Source organism: Toxorhynchites rutilus, chromosome 3, assembly GCF_029784135.1.
Source record: "Toxorhynchites rutilus septentrionalis strain SRP chromosome 3, ASM2978413v1, whole genome shotgun sequence".
Taxonomy (NCBI): Eukaryota; Metazoa; Arthropoda; class Insecta; order Diptera; family Culicidae; genus Toxorhynchites; species Toxorhynchites rutilus.
Window position 1 is genome coordinate 295,951,305 of NC_073746.1, and position 27,277 is coordinate 295,978,581.

General features: G+C 40.0%; 1 protein-coding gene across 4 annotated transcripts; it reads left to right on the forward strand.

Annotated features, from left to right (window-relative positions):
• Nucleotides 1–1,182: 1,182 nt before the first annotated feature.
• On the forward strand, nucleotides 1,183–26,034 carry LOC129776195 (cdc42 homolog). 4 transcript variants are annotated; one of them, XM_055781692.1, is made up of 5 exons: nucleotides 1,183–1,325; nucleotides 13,960–14,277; nucleotides 14,406–14,515; nucleotides 14,579–14,776; nucleotides 24,174–26,034. In XM_055781692.1, exons 2-5 carry the CDS (start codon nucleotides 14,100–14,102, stop codon nucleotides 24,261–24,263), a joined length of 576 nt encoding a protein of 191 aa, XP_055637667.1. In that variant the 5' UTR covers nucleotides 1,183–1,325; nucleotides 13,960–14,099; the 3' UTR covers nucleotides 24,264–26,034. The 4 variants fall into 4 exon arrangements, with proteins under 4 accessions (XP_055637667.1, XP_055637664.1, XP_055637666.1 ...); XM_055781689.1 differs by having other exon boundaries at nucleotides 1,264–1,420; XM_055781691.1 differs by having other exon boundaries at nucleotides 1,295–1,437.
• The last annotated feature ends 1,243 nt before the right edge of the window (nucleotides 26,035–27,277 follow it).

Sequence of the window (27,277 nt, forward strand, 5' to 3'; positions counted from 1 at the left end):
TTGGGACATTTTTCAATATTCGATTCATTCGAATAATTCTCTTTCAATATTCGATTAATCGAACGAATATTTATTTCTCGAAATAATCACGTATCACGTTGGCATTCTGGTCGCGTGATGTTAGATGTTGGATAAAGAAAAATATATAGCCTAATTCTAAGCCTAAAAATGCATTAACCTTGAGAAAGATTCCTTCTTTCATTAATAGCGATTACAGTGACTATTATTCGATGTATTCATATTTTGATTTCAAATTATTCGATACAAAATTAATCGATTATAACTTCAGATATTCGACTAATTGAATTAATCGAGCGATTAATCGACGTCTCTACTTCTCACGGATGTAGTTGCAATGAGCACCATTCATTGACGACGAGGCTAAATCGAATTGTGCGGAAAATCATCGAAAACAAAACGGGCAGAAATCAGAGTTTTCGATAGTAAATGTTTATTGAGTTGAAAATAGAGAAAATCAGATGAACAACGTTTAAACTCGTGTATTGCCAGGGTGACACAGGGAATGGCTCCAATCCATACTCTTGGCCAAAAAGAGGAGGCAACTTGCAATTCGAGAGCAATCATGTCTCCATTTGACACAAAAAGAAAAAAAAATGGAAACGTTAGGAAACTTCCTCCAGTTGCTATGCTGACTCGTTCACGAAGAAATAAATCAATGAAGACCATTTTTTTCTAATTCAATTTCGATTAAACTCAAAATAAAATGAGTAGGAAGAACGGAAGGGACACCTCTTGGCGTAAAATTGATCGGAGTTATGATTCTGTAAAGTTTTAAAATTATATTCATGAACATATTGAAGTACGGGGTTTGCTGATTGCTAAAATTGCTATCTATTGTATTTCGGATCCGGTGGCGCTAATACGTAAGTACCCGGCCTAGTTAGAAAATAATCATCTGTCAGAACTGCGTATCATTTTGCTTTAACGTCTCAATGTACCACTTCAATCATCACTCAAATTGGTGAACTTGTACTTATATTCCAAAAAGTTGTCACAATAAGTCAAATGTTTTCAAAATGAAGTACGTCTTCACATTTGGCATCCCTGATTCTGACATTAGCAAAATGATGGCCGTACTGTCATTTCACGCTCTTCCGAGACTGTTTATGAATCATCGCCCCTTGAAGCATTGGCTTTTTCTGCTGCGAATGTGTTGGTACAACATCATAATAACACAGCAAAAAAAACGGTCCGTAGTTCGAGGAGAGTGAAGAGGAGGAAGAAGAAGCACCGTTTTTGCCGTCTCTGCTCGTCTGTTTCTGGCAATCAACCCGCTTCGCAGTGCCGCAGCAGTGAATAGAAAAGTGAGTATCGGTTCGGTCGTTCGTCGCGCGACTGCCCTACCCATTTTTTCGAAACGGAAAAATAGAAAGATATTTTGTGCGAGAAAACGTAAAAAGTGAGTTATTACTGGAGGTACATTTTTAAATCTGAGTAGCGAAAAAAATAGCAGTGCTCGGTGTTCCTTTCCTATTTGGGATCAGTGTTTTTCGGTGGTTGAAAGGAGTGTTCTGTGTGCTCTGTATCCGGTTTATGTTCTTTTTTTTTTTTACTTATCCTCAAAGAGGACAAATTCCTCGCAACGATGACCAAATCATCAGACGACGGCAATTGAGTGCAGTGACAGCGGGTGTGAGTGAAATGGCACTAGCGCCGCGATGGATTTTGTGACAAGTGTGCGGCGCAGCATGATAGTGCAAGCGAGACAGGACGAAGCAAAATGGCGATTGTGGAATTTGATGAATTTTTATGAATGTTTTACTTTCCCATCGCGAATACTGTGGATTGAGTGGTATTCTTTTTCCTGTGGATTAATCGAGATTTGATTTCATTGTGGTTAGGAATGGATGAGGTATTACTGGCGACATAAAGGATGTAATGGGGAGCAATTCCCCCTATAAAAACAGCGTTTGTCGCCGTGGCATCCGTAGAAAGTTTACCCAGTTTTCTCATTGATGTTGATGCGTTCAACTTCGATCAAATTCTGGATGAGAAAAATATTATGTAATTCTTCCAGCCATTAGCTGTAGCGAATACCGTTTGTAGGGGTGGGGAACCGGTTCCCTCCCACTCCCGCTCATTCAGTGTTATCAAAAAATCATCGACTCTGCCGAAAACGGGGAAAGGTCAATGGCTACTGTGTGTGGGATGAGATGCATGTCGTTGAATTGGCTATCAAAATGAATGCATTCTGTGACTCTACCATATCGACTGTGTTTTGGCTAGGCGAAAAACAGAAAGCACAGATGGGCAAAGAGAAGAAAATCGATACAAAACCGGCATTTTCAAGGATAGCTCTCCGGATATTGGTCGAGGGAGAAATAGAAGATTTCCTTTGCTTTTCTCTGTGGGTTATTTTATACCGCTTCTTGTGCGAACAATCAATATTGTGGAGCGCAGTTTAAGACCATTAGATATGAAACCGTCTGGAATTGAAAGTACCAAAGTCATTACAAGCAAAATAGTGACATTCCGCTCTTCGTAATAGACATTTTTTTGCCCGTGTTTTACGCGGGTTTTCCAATTAACACGGTTTTTTAACGCGGTTTTTTATGAGGTACGCATCCCCGCGTAAAAAAACTGAGTGTATATGCCTTTTATTTCAAAATGTTGGATACGCACACGCGAAATAGAACGATTATTAGCTGTTAGCAATTTCTCAATGCAACATGCACCGTTATCTTCTCAACAATGTGCACAAATCGTTGACTACACCTTCTATTAGTACAACCTCGGAAGGTCGAGATTAGAATCCAAAGTATTGATGGGCGATAAAGCCTAGTGTATTCCAAAGTAAGAAATTCGAAAGACGACGTGTGACACTGGGCCTGATCACGAACGTCACTTCACGGCGAAAACGAAATAGTTTGTATGTAAGGTTATGTGCACTTCATTTCGTTTTCACCGTGAAGTGACGTTCGTGATCAGGCCCACTGTTTTCTATGTAAGCCTTGAAATATTCGGTAGTGCACTGTTTTGGTGGTTGCGTTAGTATGCATAAACTACATTTTAGCGGGGAAAGCTGCTTAAATGTTAGAATGAATTGCCAAATGTGCAATTGGGCTCTTCATGCGCGCGTGCAGTTCTTGGTTCATGTGCCTTCGAGATTCTTCCTTTTCCGTTTGTATAGCCATTAGGGATTGTTAACCGGTTTAACCGGTAATACCGGGTCATTCTCCATTACCGAAATACCTTTATGCCGCTTTGAAATATTACTCGAGAATCAAATAAGATCTATGACTTCCGACCTACGATCTCCGAACTTCAGTTCAAAAAGTCGCTGCTCGATCTGAAAACGAAACACAAGATAAGCTTCCACGATGAAGAACTGACAGCGATAAAGGAATTGGTTGATGCCAACGAACCAGTTCTGGGCGCTGTTGAACTGCTATTGCGGAAGCAATGCATCCTATATGAAGTTGACGTCAGATTACAATTTAAGCTAGAATAGCTATCGGAGCAACCATCGGGAATTTCGAAGCAGCTGCTTGAAGTCCTGACTGGAAGGGTTGCAGAAAGACGTTTCGTATATGCAGATTTATTCCCGCATATGAATAATCATTCTGATCGTAATCGTGACACAATTATGACTTTGGCATCTTCTATCAAACACCACGGACTCCATTGATCAAACAGGCATTTCAAATTGTTCCTGACTTGATCAAATTTGACGATGATATTGATTCAGTAGCTGGACTACAGGAAAAAACAGGAAGTGGGTTATATCTATGGTATAACCGCAAGGATGACGTAGGACTATCGTTGATTTAGAAATCATTTGTTTGAAGTTGAATCTAAATCCATTCTGAATTAATAAATAAATGAATATTTGGGAGACTTCGAAAACGAGAGCGTTACGTTGGAGGCACAAGGTTTTATGCATCCAATATAGGATACGAAAAACCTTGTTCTGAAGAATAATCTTCAGAAGCTAACCTGCTAACTGTACTTGATTGACAAATCACAAACCCAAATGTATTATATGGATATTTTATGGATAGAAAACATTAAAATAAACTCTTTCACATGAATGTATTTTTAAATTCCCAGAGGAACTGGCTGATTATTTCCTAGCAATGATTAGATCTTTCCGGAACTTTCTCGATGCTGAATGGCATCCAAACGGAAAGAATTCTGCGCGTGTATGTGTCGATCCTTCGCCGTTCACCTCCTCCAGCACGTTAGGCAACGATGTTGTCTTGTCGATGTCCTCACGATAAATGAATGTGTCTCACCACCAGAATATCGCTTAAGTATGCTTTTTGTGTGTGATTGAATCGAGAGAAGGTGTGGTTTACGATGGCAATTTGGAAGGCAAACTAGAGGGGAATGAACTCTCTGAGCTCGGAACTTTCGGCGACTGAGCAATAATCGATTGCGGGCGCATACAATATTGGATACGGAAATATCCTACTGATGGGGAAGAATAATCTTCTGAAGCTATCCTGTTAATTGCGATTGATTGAAAAATCACCAAACCAAATGTATTTGGTCACAGTGTTACATGGATAGAAAACATTAAAATAAACTCTTTCACATGAATGTAATTTTAAATTCCCAGAGGAACTGGCAGATTATTTTCAGTAACGATTAGATATTTCCACATTTTCCTCGATACTGGAAGCCCACCAGTGGTTTATGCTAACTCGATAACCATCTGTTAATAGTACTTGATTGAAACATATTTGATAACAGTGTTACATGGATAGAAAACATTCAAATAAACTCTTTCACATGAATGTATTTTTAAATTCCCAGAGGAACTGGTAGATTATTTTCCGGATCTTTCTCGTCGCTGAATGGCATCCGAACGGAAAGAATTCCGCGCGTGTATGTGTGTGTGTGTAGCGGCTGCTTCGAGATCTTCCCGGGGAACCGTTTGTGGCATCACTCTCCTCCTGATGGATTCATGTCTAGTCTAAGGTGCACAAACAGGCTCTTGTTGACACCGTTCATCAGCGCTTTCATGATAAACGAAGAGCTTCACCACAACAGCGACAACATGCTCCAATCGCTGTTCAATTAGAACTGAGTGGATTTCCGAGCGGCGCTCGCTTATATACCGATTGGTGATTTCAATAGCCTGTTTTGAAAGCAATTTTAAGACTATTGAAACAAGTTTTTGGATCAAAAAGTAACAAGTATAGAACGCGTAGACATTTTATCTTTCGAATGAAGTGTTTATCATACCATTTCGTTCAGTTGTTTAGGAGCTATTAACGCTCAAAATCTCGGTCTCCGGCGTAACGCTTTCGTTTTCGAAACTTTGATTTTACACCCCAGTATAGAAATGAAAGACGTAGTCCTACGTCAAAAAATCCACTGGACGATGCGAAATCTGCATTTGAGCATCGAGAAAAAACTTGACGATTGCAACAATCAAAGGTATCAACGTCCAGTCCAAGCTCAACATTCATAAACGGATTGATGAAAAGCCTCCGACAAGAGTTTTCGTACAGAGTGCATTAGAGGCAAATACATGACGATGGTATTCGGTACCAGTGTTGCCACATTTAAATCTGTACCAGAGGGCAAAAATCTTTCTCATCTGTACTTTTTTTCCAATAATTCGAACCATCGAAAATTTTCGTTGTAGAGAAAAAAAATATTTATTAACATGAAAAAAATATTCATTTATTTACTACAAATACAGCAGAACCCCGATTATCCGCGGAATAGTCGGGCTAGCTCACCGCGGATCACGAAAATCGCGGATAACACAACAAATGACTGAAATGAGGTGCAAACACAGAAAACAGATATTTCAGTATGAAAACAATGTTTTATCAATACAAGAACTATCCGTCTGTAAGGTTGTGTACACCAGTTGTCAAATAATGTGAAAGTCATGACCAAAACAAAAACCTACCACTCATTGTCAAATTTAGGGTAGGTTCATAGATAACTATGGAGCTCGCTTTCGCGGATAAATGGGGATTATACATAGTTTTTCTGAATCTAGATTGCATACTATAATTTATTAAAATTTTCGTGCTGCCGCTACGATGTTTAATAAAATCTTTTAAACCCAAAATAATGTTCATCGTAACGTTGCTGATCTGATTTTGTAACTTATTTGTTCTGATTATATTCGGGAAAAAATCGCTCGACATTTGCCGAGGAGTGAGGCATAGTGATAACGTTACAAACAAGAGATCGAAGCGCCGAAAATGCGAGCGAATCGTCAATTCTTTTTAGCCATTCAATTTTTGCCCACCAACCCTGCACATGCTCGTTTTCTGAAATTGTGATTTCCTTAAGGAGTAATTTTATCTTTAGGGAATTAATTCTCCACATCTTGTACATTCCCATTGTAGAATCCAGGAAACGCTTCTAACACAATGTTAATGCTGGTCAAATTGGAAAATTTTCTGGGATTTAACATTGCCGCAGAATTGAGCGTCGAATCATCAAATTCGAATCTTTTGACGTAGAACTACGTCTTTCATTAAGGGTGCCAAATCAGAAAACAGGTCACGTTTTTATGAAATAAAGTTAACGTTAATAACCATTTTTACCGCGAACGGATTTTGGCGATTTACAGATGGTTAAAATTCATGAAAACTTTAAGCGTTTCAATTTCCCCATACATTTGTTCTGTCCATTTGTGTGCTTTCCCGAACAGAACTGTCAATAACGAGCAACTTATCGACGACCAACGGAGGGGTCTCCAAGAAACAAAGGAAAAGGTAGAACAATGGAGGGGAATATTTGCCTAGAGTATAAACAGTGGATCTCGCTGAGGCAAACTTTTATTCGGCATCGGACTGTTGAGCAATCCAGTTCACATTGCTTTCGCTGCGCTTCGATCTAAGATTGGACCCCACCAGTGGTAATCAAACTTGGATATCGTCGTTTGGTTTTTCTGTTCATTTTTCGCGTTTTCGTATCGTGTTTTTCTTTCCACGTCAGAAATTGGACGCTTCGCGTAGTGTGTGATGAGCAAGAAGAGGAAGGCAGGCTCGAGCCCTGCAAAAAACGAACGCAATGCCAGGGGCAATAAAATTTCGAGGCAAGCGTCATCTAATGCTGCACGCGATGTTGGTGCAGTGAAAAGCGCTCGCACTGAACCGAGCCTTCGCGAGGGTGACACCGCATCGAAAAACAGCGAAGTAGGCGATTTCGGCGCGTCGGTCGAAAATGTAAACGCCGTTACCCAGGCAGCAACTTAAATCAAGCTCCCCCGCTGGTGGTGAAAGCGGTCTGGAAGACTGGAAGGCTGGTGGGTCTTACTGGAATGTTATAAGTTATTTGGGTTCGCGTGCTAATCGCAAAACTGCCTTCAACAAGGATTGCATTTGCGCTAATATTGATCATAATGAAGCATTGCTACTGTTTGTTATTAACAAAAAGAGTTTATTTCGCTTGTTTAGTCACCAAGAAAGTAAATGTCGTTCTGGAATTTTGTATGTGATTAGGTTTCGCTTGCCAGTACCAAAACCTCCTCCACTAAGGGTGACAGCTGCGCTTCCCTCGAGCATGAGAAAGTAATGCAACTTTTTTCGAGGCCTGTAATATTCACATAAGCGTTTCTTTTGAGAATTGCGCAAAATGATGAAAAGTGTTTAAATTCCTAGTAGTTTCAAGCCACCAATGTATGGCGACATCTATAAAATAACAGTGTAGTTCTACGTCAACAATGCGGTCGTATCTTGGACACAACCTCCTATAATTTTTTTCTAATTTGTTTATCAGCTCAACGAAAGAAACTGCGGCAAATATCTTTTGAAATGATCTATTTTTTGCTGTTCATTGTTCTGATAATTTCTTCGACTGCTATTCCAACCTAAAATTCTTGTCGCTTTTCAAATGATCTTCATATTTAATAGCATTGGACATTGAAACTGTTGCGTTGAGAGGGAGAAACGACTGAAACACGTCTTTACGTTATGACTTTCAGATATCTAAGAGGTGTTTATTATTCTGTCTGTGACATTTATATCCTTGTGGCGTTGTACAATATCAAGGTGTTTAAATATAGTTCTCGAATGTAATGACACCCAGGTATAGAAATGAAAGACGTAGTCCTACGTCAAAACTCCATGCTTTTCTTCAGCCAGCGTTGAGTGTGACTAGACGTATGCCAAGAGCACTAGATCCTGCTGTGGAGCAACGTGTTTACAGAAGAAAGGTTGACCTTCACCTCGAGATGCAATTGATTCTTCAAAATATCAATACAAAAATGCAGTATTGTTTCTCACGTCAACATTAATAATCACAGGAGGCATTTTCCAACCATTAGACGCCGCCAATCATCATCATTACTGTATGCGTAATAATTTTTGCACCATCGTACAATAAGGTTCCCGTTTCATCTTTGTATACAATGCTTCGGTTTTCTTTGCACGCGCATAAGCTATAATTCCTATCATAATAGGCTGAGAGTGCAGTGCACCCGTGGCCGAGTGGTTAGCGTCTCACATTATCATGCCGGGTGTTCGGGTTCGATTCCCGTTCTGGCCGGGGGATTTTTCGTCAAAGAAATTTCCTTCGACTTGCACTGTGGTCATGCGTATTCAAGAGCTTGCCCCTCGGAATACATTCAAGGCGTGTTATTCGGCTTAAGAAATCTCGACCAAGTATTAATAAATGACGCTAGTTAATGCATACGTTGAGACGGCAAAAGTTCCACAAGGGAACGTTAATGCCATCCAAGAAGAAGAATAGGCTGAGAGTAAAAGAAACCGATTTCTTTAGTTTGACAGTTACATCGTGACGAAATGGCAGCGTATTCGTGATTTGTCCCACGCGCAAATGTTGCAAAAAGACTTTTCAATCGCCGCTGGAGTGTCCCGATGGACCTTGAAAAGGGTATTAGACCGAGAAAAGAAAGGACAACTATCCGCGAAGGTGGCACAGGTCGTCCAAGGTCTGCTCAGATTTCGAGGGTTATCGCTGCCATCAGAAGGAAGATTCAGGCGAATCCAGTGCGTTCAATGAGGAAAATGATGGAGGAATACGGGATCAGTGGCTTTACGAAGTAGAGGCACGGAAAAAATACTTACATGATTACCAACCGCATCCGGGAGCTACGAGTCGAGCGATGTAAGAAAATCTTGAATTTCTTCAAGCGAAAAAAATCCGGTAATTCTGTTACCGACGAGAGCATGTTTATCGTCGATCCTGTATCAAACTCCAGAACCGATCGCTATATTAGTTTTTCCCGAGAAAAAACGTGAGTGACGATCAAAAACGTGTAACTCTGCATTTTGCAGAAACATTGGCATTTTGACCTTTTTTATGGAACGTACCGGATTACGGATCCATGGATCGAATCAACCTTAGTGTACGTGCTGATCACGGACGTGCGTCTCGTGGCTTCCGGAGCATAATACCCATACCATAAGGAATTGTAGATAATGGCCGAATGACAAACGTCCACCATAGCAAATGCCCATTTTTTGTCCACATTTCCGTCTCTAAGCAGAGCTTTTTGTTGGCAACTTGATAAATTGCCAAAATCAACCGATTAGCCGCTGAATTGGCTGAAGTATTGTCTTAGAACCAGAGATTCATACCTTCTGTCCAACTTTTATAAGACCAGGTGATGGTCTTGCTGCTTTGTGCCATTGTAAACAAACAATGCTTGAACTTATATTCTAGTGTACTGGTATTGGTGACTATCATATATAGGGCTCTTGCTACACATACATGCAGAGCATCTGTTGGGCAAACATCATTTGTTTACATTCGTAGCTTCTATGCAGCGGAAACGAATTCATTATCAATCGACGTTCTTGTAGATGATTTAAACATAGTTGCGATCTTTCTATTAGCGTGAAATATTTCATAGAATTAACATGAACTTTGTGAAACATTTAGGCAAGCTATTTACCGAACAAAAGCTTTTGTGTGACGCATATAGCTTAACTTAACTTACTAGCACCTATTTCGCGATGGTTATTAAGCGACTTTCTCACTAGATTTGAATCGAAAAAATAACAGGAAAGGATTATCAGCATGTTCGGACCTAGATTCAAGACACAGAGGCTCGAACTCACGTTCGAATGCTTCCTTGTTTTTTCCATGAATTAGCCAATTGATGGATTTTTTCGTTTCCGATCAATTTTTTCAAAACCATATTTCAATTCTCCGCAGAGCATTCAGGTACCCGGAAATCATATCTGAGGGTTGGTTGATCTTTCTGGCTGAATATGTTTTTAATTTAAACATAATCTTCTGCTTTTTTGGCGAAACTAAACACCGATTAAGGATATCTGCACACGAATATTCATTATAGTTTACTTCTTCACGAGGCCAGCATTTCAGGGCAAAAAGCACAAAGCCTAAATGGGAGCACACTTCACCTAATCCGGCTATACAATCGCAATTTGCATTGTTTCTGTGAAACTTTTTGAAGAAACAATCTGCTTCTATTGATATGGATCATAGCCATAACATAAATTTCTATTTTTCTCCGTGTATATGGCTTTGACGCTAAAAGTAAATATTTTTATGTAAAGAGACATATATTCGCATGTTATTAATATAGTGAAGCGAGTAATTTCTATAACTATTTCGCTAAAATAATTATTTAAACAAAGCTCAATCATGTCGATCCATATAAATCCTATGCAGCGATCTCTTTTGCCTGATCACAGATCACTAATACATATGCACGCTGCAAGCCCCCTATTGCATGATTTTCTTATGTGTGTGTGCAAGCGCTGAGCGTAAACCAAAGGTTTTGTATTTTTCAAGTGTCAAGTTTCTATAAGACCAGTTACATTTTAGTTTTTTTTTTCCAAAATATATATTTTTATCAAGGCTCATATGACGTTAGCCTCACGGGGCCGGGAGTTCAATACTTTGACATTTTTTCTTATTATCTATGTTAGTAATATGTAACCGATTACTCGCGGTTGGCTCGAGGTTAGTATTACAAGTGTTTTCGTAATTCGGATGTTGCTGTCTCTGCTCTGTACGTGTGCCCGACACGGGATACTTCCTATTGGGATGCAGCTGACCCTTAATCAGCAACGCCCCCCTAGTCTGTACCTCATATCTAGCGTGGTGCGTCTTTCTCGACTCGAGGAATCCAGGATAGAATGGTCACCAACCGGCGCAATCATCAGTTCATGTAGAGTTGTCGTGAGCGGTACAACCTTTGGCTCTTGTTGAATGATCAGTGGACTGCACAACCTTTGGCCCGTGTATCTGTAAAGAGTGTGTGTATGTATTGCCGCGACTAAGTAAAAGTTTATCGATCGAATAGGAGGGATATAACACGGGGACACAACGAAGGAAACATCATTAAACGTTGACATCGGCGTTCCTGAGGAACAGGTATAGATGAAGCAGAAGATCAGGATCACGGCTACCTAAGATATCCCGGACGGGGATCTCCGATTGTCTGCCTTGTGCTCTCAGTGCTCTAGAGAGCTGAGAGCGAGCAGTATGGAACCGGATACACGACCAGACAACATGGTCGATGTCGTGGTAGCCATCGCCACAATCACAAAGATTGTTTGCTGCGAGCCCAATGCGATAGAGATGCGCGTTTAGGTTGTAGTGATTGGACATAAGCCGAGATATCACGCGAATGAAATCACGACCTACATTCAATCCCTTGAACCATGCACTCGTCGAGACCTTAGGGATAATCGTGTGTAACCAACGACCTAACTCATCTCCACTCCACGTGCGCTGCCAACTTACGAGCGTGTACTGACGAGGAATGTGGAAAAATTCATTATAAGCAATTTGCATTTCAAAAAGTGTGCCTTCTAGAGCGCCCACCTTAGCTAGCGAGTCCGCTTTCTCATTCCCCGGAATCGAACAAGGAGAAGGAACCCATGCTAAGGTAATGTTGAATAATTTTTCGACCAAAACATTCAATAGTTAGGAAATAAGATGAGCGTTTATCAACCTTCATTGAGCGGATTGCCTCTATTGAGCTGAGACTGTCTGAAAAAATAAAATAGTGGTCGATGGGCAATGTTTCAATGATCCCCAGTGCGTAGTATATCGCACCCAGTTCAGCGACATACACGGAACAAGGATCTTTGAGTTTGAAAGAGGCACTGGAATTTTCATTGAAGATGCCGAAGCCAGTGGACCCGTTTATGATGATTTATGAGTTTATGATTATCAAATGTTTCTACATTTTAGTTGTTTTAGTTATTTTGATCAATAAATTTGGAAAATGCCGAAGGAAAAGTGCTCACGAAGAGAAAAGAAAGTCAAATCGATGCATTTCACCAAAAACATGTTGGTATCAGAGAAATTTCTCGTCGGATTGGACTACTACTGGCGTGATTTACGGAAAAAGAGCAGTGTTTTTCAACCAGGAATTTTGGTGGAGACTTGTGCATGGTTTGGGCGGGATTCTGTGCAACCGGAAAACTCAAAATAGCTTTCACATCATTCAAGGATTACATGCATGTTCTGGAATACTCTCTCCTACCGTTTTTGCGTGGATATCGTCGCAAAAAAATCACATTTCAGCAAAACTATGCTAATATTCATATCAGCAAGGAAACTAAGCAGTGGACTAAGGAACAAAAACTTTTTTTTTTATTGATCGGCTCGCTCTCCAGACTTGAATTCTGTTGAAAATCTTAGGAGGATCCTTATACGTAGAATCTACACGTAGGAAAACGGTACAACACGATTAAAAAGCTCAAGGTCGCAACTTCGGAAGCATGGAGAAATATCGAGAAATTCGCTTAGCAGCATTTGATAAACAGTATTCCAACACGAATTTTCCAAGTTATTAGCCGAAATGGCAAGGTTGCCAATTATTGACATGTAAATCAGCCGATCGTTTTGAATTTTTCATTAATAATACTTATGAATTTTGAAATGGTCTTATAGAAACTGGACAGCTGAAATTATCACATTTAAGCACAATAAATAAACAAACAACTCTTTTGAACGAAATTGACGTTAAATATATTTTATTCTAAGCATTAAACAATGTATGAATGTATTTTGTTGAAATTTTAACTGTTTGTGTAGCAACGAAATAGAATCAGGGTGGTCTTTTAGAAGTTGGACAGAGTGTATTATTTATAATATCTCTGATATTACTGACATTCAAGTCACATACAATACTAGTAACAATACAGTAAGGAGTTCGGCTCCTTTAAACCTATGTAACTGAGCCTGTAAAAATAAACGATTTAAATAAAAAAAAATAAAAAAAAGTCACATACCGCGTGTTGTATCTTGTTTAAAGCCGATTTGAAATGTTGTCTACGAAGCAAACTCATTTCCTCCGAACAGTGAGTAACTATCTAAAATTTGCTAGAGAAATATAGAGGTCGAATTCATCGAATAAATTATTTGAGGATACATCGTACACGATAACAGGAGGTGGTGATGGTGTATGCTCGTTAAACTCTTCTACTCACGTCACGTCCATTTCTCCAATTTTTTATCATCACGACAAACAAACAAGAACAATGAGTGCCGGCTGTCCCGGATAAGGATTCTACCATACACACATAGTGCGACAAAGTAGAGCCATAAAAATCGGTAATCTCGAAGTGCAACACAATAAAAATTTCAATTGATCTGAGATATGCAAATGAAAGCTACATTCGCTGCTACGACTCGCCTTTGACCGCTCAGCTGCGGCGGTGCGCCCCATATCTTTCGCAATTTTAAATCGCCTCTCCCGCATTCAGCCCTGATTTTATCAACGTCGTTTGACATAATATGCAAATCACCCGTTCGCCGCTACCTATCTAATATGCTGCTCGGTGCCGTTCATTTTTATGAATCATCAATCCATCGTCGTCGTCAGCGTCATCATCGCCACTCTGGTGGTGCATATGGTATGCCACCATAAGCTCAGCTGCGGAAAAAAGCAAACAAACAGCGACTTCTTTCAACCACCAGCAGCATTCGCTGCGCTAAATTTTCCCCTTCGAGAAATCGCACATGTGAAATAATAATATCATTTCCCGATTGACGACGCTCTTCTATTTGCAGACTTTTTTTTTAGTCTGTTTCCACATCCCCATCCCCGGCGGAGCATAAGAGAGAAAGAAAGGAAGTGACCCATCGTCGTCGCGTAACAACAGCACCGGCAGCTAAGCTAGCAAAAGCAGCGGAAAGAGCGGTGGTTAACAATGCAAACGATAAAATGCGTCGTAGTGGGCGACGGAGCGGTCGGTAAGACCTGCCTGCTCATCTCGTACACCACCAATAAATTCCCTTCGGAATATGTACCGACCGTATTCGATAATTACGCCGTCACGGTTATGATCGGTGGCGAACCGTACACGCTGGGACTGTTCGATACTGCTGGTGAGTGTGTTATCAAATGTTTCTTTCTTTTTTGTTGTTTTGGTGAAAAGAAACCACGTCAGTCTTCCGCGTAATGAATCACTGACGTGATCAACTTTGAAAGTGATCGAACAATGTCCTCATTTCAGGTCAGGAGGATTACGATCGGCTTAGGCCACTGTCCTATCCACAGACGGATGTATTTCTGGTGTGCTTCTCGGTGGTAAGCCCAAGCTCATTCGAGAATGTCAAAGAAAAGGTAAATGTTGAAGAATACCGATCGTGGGTGTGTTCACATTTCTGTTATCGTTAACATTTTTAGTGGGTTCCGGAGATAACGCACCACTGCCAGAAGACGCCGTTCCTGCTCGTGGGCACTCAAATCGATCTGCGCGACGAGCAGAGCACACTTGAGAAGCTGGCCAAGAACAAGCAGAAACCAATCACACTCGAGCAGGGTGAGAAGCTGGCCAAGGAGCTTAAAGCGGTAAAGTACGTCGAGTGCTCAGCGTTGACGCAGGTGAGTTGGACGAGGGCTTGTTCAGGGGTCGTACCCCATCGGTATCGCGTAAAATCAACATGTAAAAGTCTCCCTTTTCGAACTTAACGAAACATTTTTCCATCGGAAGATGATAAAATTACGGTTGAACAAAAGTCACATATTCGATACGGAATCCTTTCAATCGTGATTTATACAAGAATGAGGGAATGTGTGAAATCGCTTATTCAATGAATACGCTATGTCGTATGTGAACTACGTCTTAGCTACATCTCTACGTAGACTCAGTAATTAGCAATGCGTCAATTTGTTCTTTTGTTTGATGCCAAATGTCTTCAAATTGCTAAAACGTCGAGATTTAGTGTTATTTTAAAAATATATTTTTGTCAAAAATCGACCGCATTGTTGACATGGGATTAAGAGAATTATTCAATTCGCTTGTTTTATCAGTCCAGAATTTGTTTTTTTTATAATGCATGGAAATATATCTAAATTAAAATGATTCGGTGTCCGTTCCTCACGATTTAACTCGAGAACGGAGCAATGGATTTGAATGTCAGTATCAGGTTAGATGCGTCTTAGTCTGCGTCAGGTTTATATGCCAAAAAAGGAAGGAAATCATTCGAAAAGTTGAAAAATTGTAACGTTATTTTTTAGCGCATGAAAATTATTTGAAAAGTCGGAAAATTGGAAAGTCATTTTTTTAGCGCATGAAAATTTTGGAAATTGAAAATTAATTTTTAGGCAAATTTTGCATATCTACATATGAAGCTCCCTTATACCAGCCAGTGCATAATTCCGCTCACTTGAGCTTGAGCTTGGGAAGTAGTTGCTCTCCGTGATTGACCTGAATCAGCGAAATTGCAAAAGGAACACACCGAATGACGCTTGGGAGTAGCAAACCATTCCCATTGTACAAGTTTCAGTGATTCGAACATGAAATAGTCAATAACGACACCGGCCACGTCCTTACACTCACCAGGGAAAGGGAAAGAATGTTAGTATGATATTCGCCGTCCGAAGGCCAGAAGGGTCGCCTCTATAGCGTGGTCCCCTAGCTTTTATCAAGGAAGGGATAGTTGTAAGTGGGGGTAAGCAAGAATCAGGATCTACTGCGGTGAGTGATATGATTAGGAGTTTATCCATTACTTTCTTTCCATAATAACCATGGATAACAGCTATTACAATCATCCTCCTTATGGGCTTTGAACGCTCTGCTCTGGTTCTCAATAGTTTCAGGTTCTTTTTCGGACATGCCACTGTAGAGATCCGTCATTCGCAGGCGGAGTTCCAGTGCATAATTCCGCTACTTGACATAAAATACTGTTTTTATCACTAGCTATCTTATTTCTTCTGATAAATTCTATTTGTGTATAATCGCAAAACTATAACTATTCGAAAAAGTGGCAACCAAGTATTATTAGTTACGCTTAACTGTATAAATTTCAGGCAATATCGTTCGTCGCGACATAAAATACTGTTTTTATCACTAGCTATCTTATTTCTTCTGATAAATTCTATTTGAGTATAATCGCAAAACTATAACTATTCGAAAAAGTGGCAACCAAGTATTATTAGTTACGCTTAACTGTATAAATTTCAGGCAATATCGTTCGTCGCACATTCACCATATTTGTTGTTTTCTTTAGCAAAGTGGCTAAGAGCATTGTGCGTTGTTGTTATCAATTTACAAAGTGTAAACGATTGAAAATCTCCGAAAGCAACAAAAACAGAACGATACAGGTACACTGCTCTGATTATTAGTTTTCCATTGCAAATTCGATTAGTTGTCAACAAAATAAACATGGCTGGAACAAGGATACCCATATTTATACTTGTTTCTTATTCCACCAAACAGCCGCCGGTCAGAAACGCATGCAATAGGATAGGTCGAATATAGCAGACGCTCTGGAAATGATGAGAACCGGATTTCCCGTTCGAAAAGCGGCCGAATTGCACGGAATTCCGTATTCAACACTGAGCGAGAAGGTCTTGGGAAAGTTTTCCAGACCACGTCCTGGAAAAGCAACCGTTCTCGATGCCACAAAAGGACGAATAGTTGAATGGCTGTTAGCCAAAAAAAGAGTAGCACATTAAGTGAGAAAATCAGTCCGTTCCAAACCATTTAAAACGGGATACCGGCTCGTGAATGGATCAATGAATTCATTAAACGGCATTCAGGAATATTAAAACGGCCAAGCGTATTGCCAAAGCATCGTTCAGCTGTTTCCAAGCAACAAATCAGAAGCTGATTTCACGAAATCCATGAGTATTTCGAGGAAGAAGCGCTTTCCAATGAGTTTAAATCTCCGGAACAGATGTATAATTTGGACGAAACGAAACAGTAGTACATACAATACCTACAAAAGAACTGGTTTTAACTGGTTCCGGCCGAAAAAAAATGTCCAGAATCTTACACTGTACTATTTTGTGGAAACGCAGCCGTTTAGTTAGCGGTAACGTTGATGCTATACCCGTACAAATCCAGGATGCCGAAAAAGATCTGGCAGAGATTGGCCGAAAGCTGGGCCGCAGCAAGAACGAAATCGGGTCGGATTGTTTCTCTTTCTCAAGGAAGTTTTTTACCCTTAGCTTGTCCAGCAGAGAATATCGTTCCCTATTACTTACTATTAACACATGAGGGACCGCACGTTTTGGGGCAAACTAGAACGCTTCATTTGTTCGGATTCCACGAATGAGATCGTTTCCTTCGATGTGGATGAGACGAAGGCGAGCCAACGGTAGGCCTTGTTAGACTCTTGGCCAACCGAGGATTTAACCTTCAAGTGTAGAAAACACGGGTTATTTCGTGATCCATCCGTAACAGACGGAACACGAAACACGAGAAAACGCGTGAGCGGTCCGCAATGTGTTAAATAGGCATAAGACACATGTCTCTTATGAAACGATGCTGCTATGCACGAAAAAAGACATAATCCTGATTTGCCTTCCACAAAATGTCACTCAAATCACTTAGCTGCTGGACGTCAGCTATTTCCGACCACTGAAAAACTGTGGATATAATGGCCAACCTATAATCGACATTGATCAACGGTTTCCGGCGATGTGGATTGTATCCGTTAGACCCTGATGCTGTTAATTACTCAGGTCTTAATGGAAAATCTAGTGGAGCGTCTTCATCACAAGCTGTGTTACCAATAAATAAAAGATACATTAGTACTGTAATTCATTCGATTACTGATTTCGACTCATTTAAAGTGTTTACAATATAAAATATTATCTACTGTTTAAAACGATTCATTATTATAACAATTTGATTACCATCACCAATTAACGGAATCAGGAAAATTATGTTTTTGTTGGTTAGAATTCGGACCAAAAGGTGCAAAATGTTTTCCATCATTATAGGTGGTATGAATACAGGAACGCTCTCATCCGTATGTTTATAAGTAGTGTAAAGCCAGCGCTACACGATGCTACGAACACCCTCGAATGCTGGACGCTCGATGATTCGACGCATCGTGTAGTCGACAGACGAGCTACGAACCACCAATGTCGAGTGTCGAATATTCGCATTGGAAGGTAATCCGTTCGTTGTGGATTACCTTCCAACGCGAGTGACACGAGTCAAAGGATTTTTGTCATTCGTTGATTCGACACTCGATGACATTCGATACACCGCTACACGATTCGTCCGAATCTATCTTTGACAGATTGGTTTGTTTACAAGGAACTGTGAAATTCTGAAAGTTCAAAATACTCGGCGAAATATTGCATTCTAATAATGTTGATTTGAAGCATTTTTAATTTACAGCCCGATATCAGTACAATTGCTACGGCAGCGATTTGAGTACTCGCATCGTTTCCTAACGTTTTTGATTGTAAATAAAAACAGTAAATATTCGATCCAAATACTTTCCGATTGTTTGGGCCGATTGCTTTGAATCGATCATTCACTTCACCGTGTAGCAGCACATTCGTCACAACATTTGACGATTCATCGAGTCAAATGTTTGAGTCCAACATTCGAGTGAAACGTTGGACAAATCGTGTAGCGCCCGCATGAGTAGTGAAACGAATACCAAGCAAGTATCACATTTCAGAACATTATATACGCGTAAGCAGTCATTTTTAGAGTACACAAAAATTTATAGAAATTTGAAATTAATCGAAAATTTGTTTCTTCATATTTCTGAAACATTCAAGAATATACTCTAGAAAGGACGAATATCCCATTATTTTACCAAGCTAACCTACACGATATCTCAATTTCTACTGAACTGATTTATTTCAAATTTGATGTGAATAAATTTTTATACTAAATATCAATCTTTTTAATTTTACTATTTTCAAAAAATGGAAATTGTCATAAACGTGCTAAAATTTTTTGTTCAAACGGCCAAACTTTTGTTTAATTTGTCCGAGGTTGCTACGATAGCGACATTTTCAATTATCGAGAATCTGTTCGGCTTATTTGTTACTGAAAATCAGAAGGGTTATAAAATAAAAATGGATCATAAAAGACGACATAAGTCATTATATCCGACGTTTTTACGAAGAATTTTAAATGAAACCAAACTTCGTTGTGTAATTACGTCATAACAAGCGGTGGATCAATATAAACATGTTACATAGTTAACTGCCCAAGTTTGTATAGGATACGTAAACGACAAAATGAACAAAATCGACTTTTTCGCTGTTTCGCATTCTACACAATGTGATACGTTTGCTCAACATGCAAAACAAACATTTTTTGTTCGAAAACATTTGATCAATTTTGAAAAACGTTTCCGAAAAATCACAGTTTGTCCACATAACAGACGTAGTTCCATACATCTTTCATACATCGTTCGAAAATCAACAATTGTCAGTATGATGTGCTATAAGCTAAATCTACATTTCAATCACATTCTTTATGGAGTCCAAACATTTATGTCACGATAGTGTCTTATTACTAAGTGTTTCCTAATAGATGAATATAAGAAACCATTGAAACGCTGCTCATATAATTACTTTTTTTCTGTACACGATGAACAAAGAGAAGCAATTGTGTTTTTTAATGTTATAATCACCTAAATTTCACGAACCTGCTGTTCTTATCATATCCCAGAGTATTCTTCAGGAAAAAGTATTAGGCTGTCAAAAAAGTCCTGCAGTATTTTTTTTAATTTTCCTTTGTTCATAAAATTAGTTACAATCATCTGTTTTAAGTCAAATATGCGCCGTTTTGTTCGATGACTTGTTCCCAACGAGATGCCAACTTCATAATACCCCTGTTATAGAAGCTCGCTTCCTTATTGGCAAAAAACTCCGATAGCCAATTTTCACAGGCCTCTTTTGTGGCTAACTTCTGACTACCTAGCTCGTTCGCAATGGACAAAAACAGGTGGTAGTCACTTGGTGCAAGGTCCGGACTATACGGCGGATGCAAAAGAACCTCCCATCCGAGCTCCCGGAGCTTCTGGCGCGTCACCAAAGAAGTGTGTGGCCTGGCGTTGTCCTGATGGAAGACAATGCGGCCTCTGTTTATCAAAGATGGCCTCTTCTTCATGAGTGCTACCTTCAAGCGGTCCAGTTGTTGGCAGTACAGGTCCGAATTGAGCGTTTGGCCATTAGGGAAGCAGCTCATAATAGATTATTCCTTGACAATCCCACCAAACACACAGCAGAACCTTCCTGGCCGTTAATGAGGGCTTGGCCACCGTCTGAGCCGCTTCAGCGGGTTTCGACCACGACCGTTTACGCTTCACGTTGTCGTAAGTGATCCACTTTTCATCGCCAGTCACCATCCGCTTCAGAAACGGGTCGATTTTGTTGCGATTCAGCAGCGATTCACATGCGTCGATACGGTCAAAGATGTTTTTTTGCGTCAACGTGTGTGGCACCCATACATCGAGCTTCTTTGTGAATCCAAGCTTCTTCAAATGGTTAATAACGGTTTGATGACTTATCCCCAGCTCTTGGCCGATGCTACGGCTGCTACTATGCCGGTCTTTCTCGGCTAATTCAGCGATTTTGTCGCAATTTTCGACGACAGGCCTTCCGGAGCGTGGCGCATCTTCGACGACCTCTACACCAGAACGAAAACGTTGAAACCATCGTGCGGTGGAAATGGAAACTGTATCGGGTCCATAAACTGCTCAAATTTTATTGGCAGCTTGAGATGCATTTTTGCCTTTGTCATAGTAGTACTGTAAAATATGTCGGATTTTCTCTTTATTTTGCTCCATATTTGCGACACTATAACTCACGAACGACTTAACCAAACAAAACACTGTCAAGGACTATATTATAGCCTTTCCAACAAGCTATAGTATGACTCGATACAATGAATACAACTAGAACTACGCGCTTACAACGACACCTCGCGGAAATACCGCAGGACTTTTTTGACAGCCTAATACTATCATAGACTCGCAACAAATCAAGAGCACCTTTTCCAGACATTTCACTAAATTTATTCCGAACCATTTTGATTTTATCCGATAACAACTGAAACTACCGACGGAGACGTTTTGACTATTATCGGAACTGTAAATACTAACGCTACAAACAGAGCAACCTGGTGATTACGTCTAGCTATGCGGACAAATGTTCATTGAAACGATTGATTGTCCACATAAATAGACGCAAGCGTTTTCCAAATGGAAAAAATATGTTATAATCCGCAAAATCACCAATGCCCTCTTTTTGCCGATAATATCCTTCAACTGGACAGATAATTTCATCGGAAATTTGCATGGTTATGCTTGTAGGCCAAAAAACAACAAAAATGCGTTTTCCCATTTTTGGTGTTGTCGATTACGTCTCCTATGCAATCATGGGCAGTTAACCAGTTAACTGTGATTGACGAGTATGCTCGTCATGGAGAAGTGGTTAAATTTTGTATATTGACGAAACAAATAATGAAAAAACGGATGGTCTTACGAAAAACCAGATTTGGGGGCAATAAATGTTTCTATGGTAGTTAGACACTCCTCCCCCCTCTCTAAGGGGTGGCTGCCATACAAATGAAACACAAATTTCTGCATTATTCGGAAATTAATGAAGCAAACGAAACCAAAGTTGGCATGTGAAGGTTTCAGGGTGCATAAAATGTTTGTATGGTGGTTAGACGCTCCTCCCCCTCTCAAAGGGGGGCTGCCAAACTAATGAAGCATAAATATATGCATAACTCAAAAACTAATCAAGCAAACAGAACCAAAGTTAGCATGTGAAGGTTTTAGGATGCAATAAATGTTTCTATGGTAGATGGACGCTCCTCCTCCTCTCTAAGGGGAGCTGACATACAAATAAAGCACAAATTTCTGCATAACTCAAAAACTAATCAAGCAAACGAAACCAAATTTGGCATGTAGAGGTTTTACTGTGCAATATTTTTTTCTACGGTCGTTGTATGGGGCAATGAATGTTTCTATGGTGGTTTGACACTCCCCCTCCCGGGCGGGGGGGGGACTGCATTACTCGAATCAATCACGCAAACGAAACCAAATTTGAGGGTTTTTGGGTACGAGAAATGTTTCTATGATGGTATGACACCCCTCCCTCCTCTGGAATATAGGGGGGGGGGGGGTTGGTGGTACCAAAATATTAAAACACATTTCAATCAAACATATTTCAACCGAACATGACAATTGAAAATTTTCGGAAAACTCGGAAGAAAACGGGAAAATTTGCGAAAATTCAATTCCCATATGGTCGTTCGGTGTTAAGTCAGACCGGACCATGTGACATTTTTTTGATTTCGAGAAAAACGAGTTTGAAGTTTGGTGCTATAAAGGGTTTGCATTAAAAAATGATTATGATACGTTATTCCTGCTGCACGCAAGATTTTCCATATCCGGTAAATGTGGAATGTTGCTTACGATATTCTCGAAATTTTTTATTTTGCGGCTTGGTCCGCTCTGACTTAACGCCGACCATATGTTCTACAATTTCATAGTGACAAGCGTTGTTAGTCTATTTGATGTTTGCGCTAACGAAATTGATCTTTGATCGAAAGTGGAAATCGATTGTAATGTGATGAAACTCACTCCTATAGCTTCTTCTATCTATATGAATAAAAATGGATCGCCGAATGTGTTGATAAGAGCAAAACTCGAGGAAAGAATTGTCCGATTTAGGGCTGTCTTTATTCTATCATATTTTCTGTATCAAACATTTATTCCATGTAACGGAGAAACATGTTATTTGCAAGTGGAAAATTTTGAACGAGAGTTGTGTCTGAAAATAATCCCCTAATAATACAGGGTTTTCCAACTTAAAATTCCGAAAGTAAATTGAAATAAAACACACTTAGAATTCGAATTTCGATGAAACTTTTATTTCAAATTAAAGTTTGGTTTATGCCATTATGTGTGGAATACAACATCATTCAAATGTCCACCTAGGGCTTCCTCGCACACCTTGATCCGGAACAGGTAATTTTCGATGACTTTTCGGCACATATGGGGCGGTATCTCGGTCATAACTTCACGAATGTTGTCTTTCAAATGTTCAAGAGTTTGCGGAGAGTTGACATATACACGGTCTTTCGCATAACCCCACAAAAAAAGTCTAGCGGGTTCAAATCGCATGATCTGGACGGCCAATTGGCATCACCAAAACGTGAAATTATGCGTCCCTCAAATTTCGTTCGCAATATGGCCATGTTCGGTCGTGTTGTGTGGCACGTGGCGCCTTCCTGCTGAAACCACATGTCATCCGTATCCATATCTTCAATTTGTGGCAAAAAAAATCGGTTAACATGCGGCCATTCACAGTTACCGTCTCGCCGTCCTCATTTTTAAAGAAATACGGCCCGATGACTCCACCAGACCATAATGCGCACCAAACAGTGACTTTTAGCGGATGCAATGGCCTCTTAACAATCACGTATGGATTTTCTGAGTCCCATATATGGAAATTTTGGGTGTTCACATAGCCACCGAGCTCGAAATGTACCTCATCGCTGAAGAAAATTTGATGCGAAAATTCAGCATTTTGCTGCTGCTCGCCACTATATTGGTTGCTCATCAATGACTGCATGAGCAGCAATGTACAAAAAACAACTGTTCGAAAAAATTACGGATTAGGGAATTGTTATGTGCACATACAATATCAAACAAATTTTAGAGAATTTCCGGTTCTATTGGGTTATGATTTGTACACTAAGACCGCTCAAAAATATAACGGTTCTTGATGTAATGGCAGATGGCTAGATCATCATGAAACTTAATGAAGGGTAAAATCAATTTAATGAAGCACTCCCTTTTGTATACTTTTGAATTCCGATAAGAGGTTTTATTGCGACTTATATAATTCTCTGGTTGAAGAATGGTAAAAATCGGTTTCTATTAAGTTATCAGTTGTAGTAAGCGATCTAAACAAAACAATGAAAAAAATCATAACAATCAAAATTCCAAAGAATACAATCCGTTCTAATGTGTACTTCTCTCTCTTTCCTTCTCCACAACAGAAAGGGCTCAAGAACGTATTCGATGAGGCGATTTTGGCCGCGCTGGAACCACCAGAGCCAGCGAAAAAGAGGAAGTGCAAGTTTTTATAAATCGCTCGAAACCAATGAGCATCGGGCGCCAGGCAGGACTCACAGCAAGCAGCAAACCACAAAAAAACGAACATTCAACGTTGGTTAAGTATATACATGTAAACAACTACCGCAACAGCAAAGAAAAAAGAATACAAGAAGGCAGGTTTGCAATGAAGCGAAGCGAGAGAACACATTTCCTATAGCAGTGGAAAGCAAGCGGCAGGAGCAGCCCCAGGATTGATAACAAAAGTTGGTTTGAAAGGTTTAACTTTACTAGTAACAGTAAAAATAACACACACACAAAAGATCGAATAACGATGGTATTATTGTAAAACTTTTTTGAGGCAAAGAATTAATGGTGAGAGAACCCCATTACGCAGGTAGAAAAGGGCGAGAAAACTACACAGTAAAAATATATTGCTAATATACAATTAAATAGTAAAACCAACAAAAACTATGAGAGAGAGAGAGAAAACAAGAAATTTATACAGCTTTTTTACAAAACACAAGAAAAATATTAAAAGTGATAAACACAACACAACTAAATTGTAACGGAGGCAAAGGAATGAGATTAACAGAGGGGAGTATCTGTCATCGACGGACGTTTGTTCTGTTGTCTCCAGTAAGGAAAACGTATCCAATCAATTGTTATCTCTAACTTTTCGAAACCTCATTAATTCGTGTGTTCCGCAAAGGTGATCGCAACACATCTAATCATTATTTCATGCACTCCAAACAAGCGGTCAACTAACCACCACACAAAAGGCGTTGGTGAATGAGAGCCCAAAAGAGAGTATGTATTATTATTACTAATCCTCCCAGAAAGAATAGAATCATTGTGCGAACGAGTTTTTCATCGTTATAGTTCCTCCGTCAGTTACAGCACCGTTTAGAGATGCAAAATCGTGTACACACTTTTTAACGGAGAACGCAAAATTTTGAGTAAAATCGAGTAAAACGACACAAAAGAGAAACTGAACACAGTGATGGTGTTTTCTTTTGCAATTAGGTTTTTCCTTCTATCAAATAATTAATATATTAAAGGTTAATATAAACAAGCGATAGGAACGTAAATATAACAAATTAAACAAAACCATGCGCGAAAAGTCATACTGACGGACATCATGCCGCAGCAGAAAAGTGTCCCGGTGCGTCTGCTATGATCAAATCGTATGATTTAATAGGCGCATTTGTTCCTTCTCCACCTGGTTCATTTCTCATATGTTACTTTGCGATTCATTGTTCATCTTTCAGACATATTCGTTTTCCGAGTTGCATTTCTTTCTTAACCAGTATAACGATTCCTTTAGTTTGTGTCAAATGAGAAAGACGATTTCATTTCGATTATGATTAGTAGTTCGACATTTGTCCTTAACCGTGTTTATTTTGTTTTTGTAAATCTTGCGGAATGCTACACTAGGAAGAAGAGATTTATATTTAATGAAAAATAATTGAAGATAAAAGCGACATTTTATACCGCGACATAAGAAGAAGAATAAGTTTTTCTTTCGGTAATGAAAATAGGGGGCAAGATTACAGGATGTGTTCGCGCATCCCTTTTGACCCATTTGCAGAAGACGGAAGAGAAACAGCATAAAACAAATAACAGTAAAATAAAGAAAATATGTTCTTTTAGTTCAGTAAGAATACTAAACCAGCAACAATAGAGCAAAGGTTTTGCGAAAACTTGGAAATGATTAAGAAAAAAACAATTCTAATATATATTTCGTATATATTTTATTTTAAAGTGAATAAAATTATTAACTTCATGCCAAAAGCGTTAGATAAATGTATTCCTGTTGTGGATTTGGAAAGAACGGTTCCCGCAATTAGGTAATCTGTGTGGTGGGACTATTGTGTACACGGGATATCGTCATTAACTTTGATAGTATTAAACAAAATTTATTTCGACATTTTTGTCCTTATTTGTCCGGACTCGATGGCAATGGCGAATTTTACCTCTTTGGAGGACGCCTCCCCACGGAAAACAAACATGTACAACAGCAAGCCCAGGAAGGGTCCCAGTTCCAGGATCCAGCTACACAAAGAACACATTCCTGGTCGAAAAATATTAAAGATACTCGGAGTGTTGGTCGACCACAAACTTAGCTTCCTACGCCATTTCCAGAAACGTAAGAAGAGCTGTGCTACCCGTTTGAACCTTCTGAAAACTATTTCCAAAACGCACCGGAGCAACAACAGGAAGATCCGGTTACGGGTAGCCAAAGCTATCAGCAGCAGCCGCCTCACCTATGGCCTCGAACTGACGTGTTTGAACGGAGATAAGCTCACCACAACTCTGGCACCGACTTATAACAGGGCACTACCTCCGGCCTCCTGTCATCAACAAATTCTGGTTTGCGGCGAACGACTGGAGGTTCCCAATTGTTCTCGTGGAGAACGGTATCAGGAACAACTTCCGAGCCGGGATAAGCTCCGCCGTTCTACCAGAACATCTTAAGGCCATCATAGCAGAAAAATGCCGTCTCTACGAAATCAGGTATACGAATGGCTCAGCAGGACCATCCGGAGTTGGATTTGGGATAAGCAACAGCAAAAAAGTTACAGACATCTACCAGGTCTTCTCGGCAGAGGTGGCAGGCATTCTCGAGGCAACCACAATCCCATCTTCCAAGCCGCTGCTGATCGTTTCCGATTCGACGAGTGCCATTGATGCCATCGGTGCAGCTAGGTCCAAAAACCCATGGACTCAATCCATCAGGAAGTACATATTGCCCGACACTGTGCTCACGTGAGTTCCCGGACACAGCGGTATCACAGGGAACGAAACGATTGATCGATTGACCAGAATCGGTCACATCGGACCGTTTTTCACTCGGGATGTGCCGCTTGATGGCATGAAGTTGTCGATCACAAACTCTTTCCGCACTTTTCGGTCCGAAAGGTGGTTCGATTGCGGAGGGTCTTTTCATTCACTATGCGTCCATTACTGTATCCACAACTCCGTCTAACAATTCCTGTGTTGCTCGGAATATGATAATCTGCGAAATCTCTCCGCGGGAATGTACGAG